This window comes from Hydractinia symbiolongicarpus, chromosome 3 (assembly GCF_029227915.1).
Source record: "Hydractinia symbiolongicarpus strain clone_291-10 chromosome 3, HSymV2.1, whole genome shotgun sequence".
In the NCBI taxonomy this organism is placed as follows: Eukaryota; Metazoa; Cnidaria; class Hydrozoa; order Anthoathecata; family Hydractiniidae; genus Hydractinia; species Hydractinia symbiolongicarpus.
In genome coordinates this window covers 28,513,298-28,523,995 of record NC_079877.1, presented here as the reverse complement: position 1 = coordinate 28,523,995, position 10,698 = coordinate 28,513,298, and the positions used below count along the sequence as shown (strand labels likewise).

At 30.8% G+C, this 10,698-nt stretch overlaps 1 protein-coding gene across 1 annotated transcript in view; it reads left to right on the top strand.

Annotated features, from left to right (window-relative positions):
• Positions 1 to 448: 448 nt before the first annotated feature.
• The window catches only part of LOC130636659 (uncharacterized), a 59,817-nt gene continuing 49,567 nt past the window's right edge, over positions 449 to 10,698 (top strand). The window contains exons 1-11 of the mRNA XM_057446452.1: positions 449 to 789; positions 4,284 to 4,398; positions 4,514 to 4,601; positions 4,845 to 5,033; positions 5,169 to 5,332; positions 5,844 to 6,134; positions 7,491 to 7,781; positions 7,972 to 8,162; positions 8,274 to 8,362; positions 9,300 to 9,413; positions 9,899 to 9,988. Coding sequence (XP_057302435.1) covers positions 681 to 789; positions 4,284 to 4,398; positions 4,514 to 4,601; positions 4,845 to 5,033; positions 5,169 to 5,332; positions 5,844 to 6,134; positions 7,491 to 7,781; positions 7,972 to 8,162; positions 8,274 to 8,362; positions 9,300 to 9,413; positions 9,899 to 9,988 — 1,731 coding nt within the window. The 5' untranslated portion in view covers positions 449 to 680. The remainder of the gene's footprint in view (positions 790 to 4,283; positions 4,399 to 4,513; positions 4,602 to 4,844; positions 5,034 to 5,168; positions 5,333 to 5,843; positions 6,135 to 7,490; positions 7,782 to 7,971; positions 8,163 to 8,273; positions 8,363 to 9,299; positions 9,414 to 9,898; positions 9,989 to 10,698) is intronic.

The following is a 10,698-nucleotide window of genomic DNA, read 5'->3' as shown; positions in this document are numbered from 1 at the left end:
ATTGCATTCACTGATAGCTTTACATGTACAATGATAGAAAAAAAATTAAAAGGAACATAAAAGTAAACGTGGGGTGATGCTCTTGTTCATTTTGATCTCTTTTCCACGCCGCCATTTATGTTGATGATTTGGTTTGCCGTTGCCACCACGCTATTTTGGCATGATGTGTCCACGTGATCGTCTAGAACCATTTTTTAAACATAAAAACATAACATTGTTACATTATTGTAAAACGTATAGCAGTTGTGGGAAAACGACCATATTTAGAATTTAAGCACATTAAAAAAAAGAATTTTAAGGTCCATGTTCATAATTTAGGGTCCAATATACTTTGTAAACATTCCGTGGTTGTTACGGTTGTCTTGGTAAATAGTAAATTGTGTTGACCGCTATTGATTAAAAAACGGCCTAAAGTATCTTTAACTCCTTGTGATCACATGTTAATTAGTCTAAATAAAAATGTATTGCTACTTTATCACGGCAATTAAAAAACTGTGATTTCTCCAAAAAATATAATTTATGAAAACGTAAACCGCATTAAAAATCGGGTATTTATGCATCGTGAATTATTAACTTTTCGTTCACTTTGGTTAATTTTAAGATTTATAAATTGAAATTATAAAGAAACACGCTTCCATCAATAGAACTACTCAATTTTAATAAAATTATGAATTTAAACGATGGATAAAATTAAGATATTTGGAAGTTTATGCTCAATAGGATTCCAGCAGAACGAATATTTTAAATTTAATTTGGTTATTTTGGTATGTCTGCTAAGCTTCTCCAAAGGTGAGTTAGAAGTTCTATTGTTAATCGGCAGTGTTATATAGCTAGCTAGCTGTACCTAAAATTTCTGAACAACGCTTTAGCTAGCTATCTCCAAATGCACACACTGTAGATGATGGGTCTTTTTCTTTAAAAATTATGTTTTTTAACATCTAAAGGATTTTTTACTTTTACATTTCCAAGGTCTGATCAATCAGGAAAAACTGCTAACTAAGTGAACACTGCTAATGTGATATACAGCTCTTAATTGCGGAATAATAGACCACTTTCCGTATGACATAATTTGTTTTGATTTTATTGGGGAACAATGGTTATGCGTGCACTTTTGTGTAGGTAAAAAAACAAGACTCGCGCTGGGCAAAATGTCAATTAATGAAGATTAAAGATTTTTTGGGAAAGCATAACAGCCAAGAAGAACTGGAGTTATATTTTATCTATATTTTTTGGATTTTTCTTAAAAAATTCCCTTATTGGATTCAAACATTTCTTTTGGATGGATTTCTTTGATTCCTATGGTCTGTTGTTTACTTTTTCTACCTACAAAAAATCTTGTGCTGTAAACATTGGCAACTCATCTATAAAGTTGGGTTTTGGTAACGAATACCCAGCCCCAAAAGAAATATAATATAGACCAAGATACAATTAAAACTGTATGTGCATTATACGCAAGAAAAAATTAAAAATAAAACCAATTTGTTTAAAAAGTAAAAAAAATCTGCTAATGCTGATGTCAGCAAAAATCGGTCTGTTCCGAAACGAGTGGGTTGGCCCAGCTTTTAGAACTTGGTCCTAATTTGATCCCAGGTAGTCCCTAGTTACCCACACAGGAGATGCCGTCAGTTATTTTCACTTGTTTTCAAGTTATTTAGCCTTATATTTAAAAGCGCAATGCAATGGCTTCACCAATGTCAATATACTTTTATTTGACGTCAATATTGTTTTAACGTCAAAGTTTGTTTAGTTCCAGAACAATTTTATAGGCAATGTTTTATCGTCAGAAGCTTGATAAAAGTGGTTCTTCTTGTAAAAGCTGATAAAAAAATGAATTTGTACTATCACCACCCAATAGAGTGGTGAATTACTGTTCTCACACATGCATACTCACCCAATTCTGAGAAATAAGATAATAGCTGAGCCATTAACTGATCCACTAGCTCCACAAATACTTTGGCTAGCTGAGCGATCCCGATTTCTAAACTTGGTACTTTTGTAAAATGTCAACGATATATTGCCTGATAAGTTTGTAAGTGCAATTTTGCAGACTTGTTGACAGATGACCGTGTTTTATCAGCGTTTACCTCTGCACCAGTGAAGGATCAAATAGATATGCATCAGCTGGTTACCAATTACAAAGAGCCATTTTGAGCCATTAGTTTATGTAATTCTTTATCTTAGTCAGGAGTCATTGGATTAGCTAAGATGTACAGGTTGCCTTTGAATATACTTTAATTGTTTAATTTTTTCACAAAAAAAAATAATAACTGTTTCTCGGAAAATATACACGCCAGAATTTTGATAGTAACAATTTTAAAATTTTCAGGTTTGAAAACGTTATATAAAGCACATGTGTGATGATCTTTTAGAGGAAAGAAAATAAGGAAAAGATAAAAACATCTTTGACAATAACTGAATATTATTAATTATTTTAAGTCATCTTCATGGTCAATCGTTAGCATTGTTATTATTAACAGTTCAACTTTCTGTATTTTAATTTACTCAGGCAACTCCAGTTAAATAACGTGAATCAATAGCGCTGTTAAGGTCACTTGCAGTTGATTCTTTGCTCATGGTAATTTTTTGCGATGAAACTAAAATGCACCCTCCTCCGTTATAAATTTTAAACAAATAATTTTAATGCTGCATTGTCAACTAAACTATAGTCCATAAAAAGATTTTGTACTTAAATTTAAACTTTCCTATAAAACTGCGCAAAAAACATTTAAAGAACACTACAATTTTTTATCAAAATAACTTTTCTGTTTTTTTTATCATTTTAAGTGAGAGAAGGAAAACTTGCTGTATAAATTTCAAAACAACACAAGTATATGCTCTATAACTTTGAAAACAACACAAAAATAATTCTTGCTGCATAACTTATAAAAATAAGTTTTTAAGCATGCAAGTATTTTTATCTTGACCGATAGTTATTTTAGTAATTTAAAACAAGAGAATAAATTTATCCCAACTTTTCTTTTTAGTGTTGTAAATTGTTACTATTTTTCCTTTGCAACAAAAAAAACCTAACTGTGTATGTGATGCGAAAATAAATAGAAAAATATGCTTGTTGTAACACCCTCCTCTGTTGTTATTTTTTTATTATTTTTTTTTGTCCCAACCATACATTCTCGATAGAATTATTTTTATTTCACAGACTGACCGAATGTAACTATTGACTCCGCCTGTAGAACAACTAATTAAGTTAGAGTTGCCTTATATATATTATTTGTCCCACAAATAGTAACAAATTTTAATTAATGACTGGACTTTATTGCTGTAAATTACGCTACACTTTCTCATACAAATGTTGTTATATATTTAACATTTTTGACTTTTTGTTGTAATTTATATATTTCAGGATTATTCACGCAAACATAATTATTGAAGCTTGGGGCATATGATTTATCACACTAGTGCGTTTTTCTTATTGATGGGCCTGTATCATAAAAAAATTAAAGCACAGATTTAAACAATTTAAAAACAAATTTTCATTTCGTAAGTTAACATTTATGTTCTTCTGGGAACAATTTGAAACAAATAAAAATTAAAATCTTCAAACTATTTTTACAAAAATAAAAAAAGGTTTTTTATATAATATTTTGTTAAAAAGCTTTCTCTTGAAGCTTAAAACATCACCATATTTTGTTAGGAAGCAATTAACAGCGTTATATGGTATCTTATATAACATCACCTTGTTTACTTGTTTATACTTTATGCTAAACACTCTTAGGCAAATTAGACAAATGTTCTCTAGGCACAAGCCTAATATTGGCACCTTATATTTGACATTTAATAAGTGTATTATGTGAAAAATATTGCATTATAATAGTTCTATAATAGGTTTCATAGATGAGCAAACAAAAATACACAATTGGAAAGACATTTAAGCTAGTAAGCTAAAAATAACTGAATGTCTGAACTTATTCTGGTGAACTCCTAGATAAGTATTTACAGGTTAAGTTAAATAGCTTAACCTGTATATACTTTTGTGCATCATATTTATATTCAACCGCACACAAATAAAATTTTAATACCATTTCAGTGACGATAACGGCTTATGTTTTAACAACCCAAAAGTGTAGAATAAAATTTAATAACCAAGGACAGGAATTGTAGAGGCAAACGAGATTAAACTCAGCTTTTACCTTAGCAATTAGCAATTGCAGAGGTAAATTGCAATGACTGCAGTAGATTAATGCTAATCAAAACCGTATTGAATACAGATGACTTTTAATAGATTATGAGTGTTATCTGAAAAAAATTAATCCCCTGTGTTTTAGGAATTTCTGGATCATCAGATCCCTGTGTTGCCTGCAGCTGCACATTTGCTAATTGTACTGTTGGTCAGTACTGGAATACATCTGGTGGTTGTTTGCCATGCCCTGCTGGTCATTAGTAAGTTAATAAACACTACATACTCCAGCTGTAATAAGTGTCACAAATAACTCTGTATCATAAATTTTTATAGTGTTCAATTTTTAATGATATATAACATATTTTTTATTTACAGTTGCTTGGGGGCAGAAAATCCAGCCACGCCTTGCCAAGCTGGCACATTTAACCCTAATGTTTCACAGTCGATGTCAGCAGCCTGTCAAGTAAGTTAATGAAAATTATTTTAATTAAAAAGTGTTAAATAGTCTTATAATATCAAAATTTATAACAATAAGACTCGCAGCTTTAACAATGATATGTATACATACATTCATATGTGAGAATCAATATAATTTCAGTGACGGGTAGACAACAACAATTATATATTGTCTTATCTTCTTGCGTGCAAATCTATTTCTTTCTTGCTTAAAAATGTGTAATAAATATTAAATATTTTTAAACTTTAGACATGTGCAACTGGTATGTTCAGTTCTGCTGGTTCTTCCTCTTGTACACAGTGTCCAGCTGGTTTTAGTTGCACTGTCAATGGAACATTAGCAGCATGTACATTAGGACTGTATTCTCCGCTTGGTGACAGTAGTTGTACATCTTGTCCAAGCAACCATATATGCCCACCAGGCTCAGCATCTCCACAAGTATGTTGCTTTTTGTTTGAAACTTGCCTAGAATGGTAAACTCCTTAAGTCTTGACAATAATTTCTATTGTTAGTAAATTTTGTGTTCTTAAAACAAAAATCATAATTAGAATTTAACTTTCTATATTTGTACAGCTATGTGACGGTGGCTTTCAACCAAACACTACTTCTCATCAATGTTATCCATGTCCTGCTGGCATGTTTTCTTACAATGGTAGCAGTAATTGCCAAAGTTGTGCAAATGGCACATACAGTGGAGAGGCATCAGTGTCTTGTTCTAATTGTCCAGTTGGTCACATGTAGGTTCATTTTTTTGTAATTTATTTTGAGTAACTTTCTGGACATATATTTGCTAACTGAAATTCTTACTTGACCTTTATTAAAATCCATGTCCATGTGTGATGAGGTCTAAAATTGTAACAACACATGTCTAAAATGCACACCTCTATAAAGAAATCACTCCGAAAGTTTTTCTTATATGCAGTGTGGTCATTTTTGGCCTGTCAAAATATAATAATGTACAACAGTATTCCAATTCACACCCCCTTTTCATGCAAAGTTTCTTTATATAACATAAATGAACAGGAAATTACTTCATTCCTTATTCTCCTAAAACTTCGGCTGTTAGAGAATGATCTAGGATTGTCTAACTGGTCAATATGAGTTTGGGAGAACAAATCAGACTTTTTTCTTTCGAGGATTAAACTTCTATGTTACAACGTTGTTCTTAGTAACAGTTTATTAATAAAATGTTCTCTGATGTAATAATTATATAACAAGCTGTTGATATTTATTCCTTTTTTAAACCAGATGCCATGACAACATAACGCCACAGAAATGTTTACAAGGAACTTATGCCTCTGTTGATCATACAACTTGCAAGGATTGTCCCAAGGGACATAGTTGTCCCACAGATGGTTTGGACATACCACAGTTATGTGTAAATGGAACATACCAAAATGAAAGCAAGCAAGCTAGTTGTTTATTTTGTCCTGAAGGAATGCTGTGTTCCAGCATTGATCAGGCTCCATCACCATGCCCTGATGGACAATACAGTTTGCGTGGCATGATGGAATGTATGACTTGTCCTGCAGGACACAGGTATATATCCTTTTTTATTATGGATTTATATTAAAATTATTTTAAATATTGTTGTGCATATTTCTATTTTATATATTATACTGGGTTTGTTACTTGAACCTAAAATTATTTTTTGTGACTAAAAAAACTACTAACACATACACAAACGCACACACACATTAAACAGAATAGGTAGTTTTGTATAGAGTTTGGTAGTAATTATTAGTTAGAGATTTGTGCACATGATCGTCAGGTGAGTGGCTGATATGTTCCCGTAGCATTACATTTTATGTTTTAATTTTTTAATGTGTTATGCATTAGCACCATTTGTAATGTGTACATTAAATTTGTTAATTTTGTTTGTTTATTTGTTTACATTCTGTGTTGACATATTATATTGTCCACATGTTGTAGAAATAGGCAGGTAAGTTCATTTAAGATGGAGACTGCTACACCATGTTAGGTTTGTACAAATTTTCTAGCAAAAGGTTGGTTGTATTATTTCTGTTTCGAAGTTAGTTTTCGCTATTTAATTGTGTATTTGTATGTCATTTTCAGTTGCTTTTTACAACATTATACTTAATCATTATTTAAATCCATGATAAATTTCATTTTCTTGTTTATTTTACCTGGGAATTATTTTATTTAAGACATTGCTTTTGTACAATTGAGTCTAAACAAACGTTTTAAGCCTTGGTTCACATGGACATAGAAACTGTTTTACGAAACTTTTTTAATTGCCTAAAACCAGTTTTCCTTTCATGTGAAAAAACTAGTTTGGGTTTGAAAGCATAAAAACTGTTATCAATTTTAAATAACAGGCCAGTTTGATTCCTAAAATTGTTTTAAGCTGATGATTATTAGTTTGGTTTCAGTTTTAAAAATAGGAGAAATTTTCATATTAAGTTTTTTGTAATTTTTAGTTAAAAAATGGAGCTCCATAGCAAAAATTTATTAAGAATGATAAAGATAAATTCAGGGTTGCCACATTTTTTAAAAAATTCACCACAAAAATAAATATTTTCGGAGCTTTCTCCTCAAAATTAACTTTAAGATGAACTTTGTGAAAATGAATAAAAATTGATAGCCTCAGTTAGGTTATTAGTTTGGAAACCTAAATTTTGCCAATTTTATTGTTATGAATTTTTTTATTTTGCAAAGGTTGTTTAAAACAAATGAAATACTTTTAATAAAAAATTTTGGGCAAATATAAACCCTTCTCTTGTATATGATTATATGATAGTATGTATGTTATCTAAAACTGTATCATTGAAAAATAAGCAATTTTTTGAGTATAGTATACTATTTGTTGTTGTGAAGTGCTGAAGTGATCAAAAGAAAAACTAAGTTTACTGATCATACTTTAATTTATTTTAGCTGTCTCAATAAAACATCACTAACTCAATGTTTGGTTGGTTATTACTCTCCAGGGAATCAAATCAACTGCAGTATATGCCCTAGAGGTTTTAAATGCCCAGTAAAAGGTTTATTTACTCCTATTGCATGTTCACCAGGTTCTTACCAACACATTGAAGGGAGTTCAAACTGCAATGGTTGTGCTGCAGGCTTATTTTGCAATGACACAAGCTCACAAGGAGTTCCGTGTCCTACTGGTTCTTATAGCTCAGAAAACGCATCAATTTGTTTAATTTGTCCAGCTGGATTCAGGTTAGTCTTTTTATTTTGGTGTTCATTATTTTCACCTTTTAAAGTCAGTTGAAATCTAATTTTCAAAGGAGGAGTTAACTATAATCGTTTACCCTGTAATTTTAAACATTATCAAGCTTTCTTCTTCTACCATAAAAATATGCTAAAGGCTTCAATTATCACTAAAAGCCACTCTTTGTCTCCTTTATAGTTGTCTAAACAAAGGAGAAGCACCTGTAAAATGTAACAAAGGAACATTTTCAGCAGCTGGTGAAATAGATTGTAAAAATTGTTCAATTGGTCATTATTGTCCAACGTCAGGTGCACATGTCCAACAACCATGCCCTGCAGGATGGTTTTCATTAACAAAAGGGTTGGATATATGTCAGCAATGTCCAAGAGGTAAACTCATTGTATTTAATGCAAACAAAAGCATTTCAAAACAGTTGGGAGATAAACAAGGAATTTGCTTAGTTTGACCTAACAAATTGTAATGACTGTTTTTATTTGTAGGTCATCGTTGTCCCTCCACAATCTCTGCGCCTGAACCTTGCACTATAGGTCAATATGCAGATGGCACTGGTTTGGAAGCTTGTTCACAGGTATGAGAGTTTCTTAAAAATGCATATTAATCTTTGAGCGGAAGAAAAGCACTAATTTGTTTTTTGTTTTTTTGTTGCAAAAGATTGGGGGAAAAACATAAAACCAATTGACTGTGTAAATAAAAATAATTTCAAATGATATGTTTTATTCAAAATACCGTGATATATTCAACCTTTGCAATATCCTGTTCAGATGATTTTAAAACGCAGTATATTAATGTTTACCAACAGTGTTTTTGTCTTTTTAGAACAAGATGCTGCAATTTTTAAGCTTTGCGGGGTCCTTTTTTTCATCATTTTTTAAAAAAAAAAATGTGGAGATTCTTAAGTTTTGCAGTGTCGATGTTTTCTCATCCTCTTGTGCGAACATTCAGTCTGCGCATGCATGGATTTACTATAAACAAACTTTAATATTTTGTCTAGATACAGGAATTGACTATATAAGCTAAATGCCTCAAAATTGTGGGAAAAACATCAATTATAATCCAAACACATTTTAAAACCCAAATGTAAAAAACAATGAAAATACAGCGCATTAAAGATACAGTGTATTTTTGGCGTTGTTGTGATTTTCCAGGTATTTGGATACCTTAATTTTAACTGCTTAAGATATCTGCATCCAGCTGTTTCTGGACACCACAACAGCAATTTTTAGAAAAGTGTCCTTTTTTGTGCATTAAACCCTGAGTCAGCAAATTTATTCTTGCATTTTATTTGCTTATTTATTGAAATTGATCAGGGTTAAAAACAAAATCTCACTCAGTCAGGGACCATATTAAATTTGAAATTAACGTAAACTTTGCAACAAATATATTTTTAATAAAACAGCTTTTTTTTAAAAAATAGAAAATTCCAAAATTTTGTATTTTTAAATATAGAAATAATGAAGTGATCAGTTTTCTAGAGACAATCACATATGTTGCTTTGTTTTTTTTAGTGTCCTTTTGGATATTATACCACCACAAATGGAAGTGACACTTGTAATGTGTGTCCTGTAGGTCATAAATGTACATTACCCAACCAAGAACCAATACCGTGTACTGGTCAAGAGGTACAAGTGCTATTCCGGATTTTTATATTTTATTACATATATTGAATTTAAGTCCTAAGTTTTTATAATTATTCTAAAACATTATCTGTTAGTGAAACAGATTTTTTTGTTGGAAACCATTTATGCCATCAAATAAAGAATGAGTTAGAAATCTTGCAGAATTAGTTGTTTAAAGAAGTTTTCATGCCAGCGATTCTCATGAAAACTGCACTAATACAATGTATATGTAATAACAATGTGAACAGATTGTATTTGGCAACACTGTTGCTATGACAACTCCTCAAAAATTTGGAAAAGTTACCAAGTTTAAGTTGTGTTTGAGCAGTATATCTTGAGTTGTAATAAAAAAGATGGTGGAATGTTTGTAAATAATATCATAAATAATATCATAAACATACATTTGGCACATATTTAACTTTGACCTATACATTTTGTGATATTTTTAATTTGATGGTTAAATAATCAATTTTTCATTTTATATTTAGTACCAACCATCTGAAGGAAAGGATTTTTGTTTAGTTGTTCCTACTGGCCAGGTTGTTAATAAAACGACTGGTGAACCAATGAAATGTCATGTAAGTTTGCAGCCCCATGTAATTCCAACTTTGAATCCCTGAAAGTTTTGGATTTTGTTATTATTTTAAAGTCTAGGATTATTTGTTTGTATCTTTTTTGTTTATCTTCTGTCTAATTGAGATTAAACACATATAAATCTTTGAATCTGAAACTCCTTGTTTTATGCTAACAGCTGTTAGAGCTGTTTTTTTTGGATAGAATCCTCATTTGGCCTGAATTTGTGTCAATATATGGGGAAAAACTGAGATATTAAGATGTTAAGTATCTACTCACTATTTTATTTCTAACACACAACATTTATTCTTAAAATAATTAGTGAAATTTGTGGACTTTGGCAAAGTTTTAATTGTGTGTATGTAGTCATATTTTCTGTAATTTTCTCTAATACGATGTGTGTCAGTCAATAATAAAGAATTAGTATCTTGCAAAATTGACACAATCCAATCAACAACATAACTTCTTGGTCACACTGCACTTAAATTAAATTTCCAGGGGAAAAATCTACTTAGGCGGAAAAACAAAAAAAAAGTTGATGACTTTTGGATAATGTAACCAATGGTCTGTTTAAGGACAAACTTTTTTTTCCAGAATTTTACTTATTATAACTGTGTGATTTCAATAAAAATGCCAGGAAATATTTAGATTTAGATGTTTCTAATGACACCATTAATCCTAATGTTTAAAATAGGTGTTTAAGTCATGTTTAGGA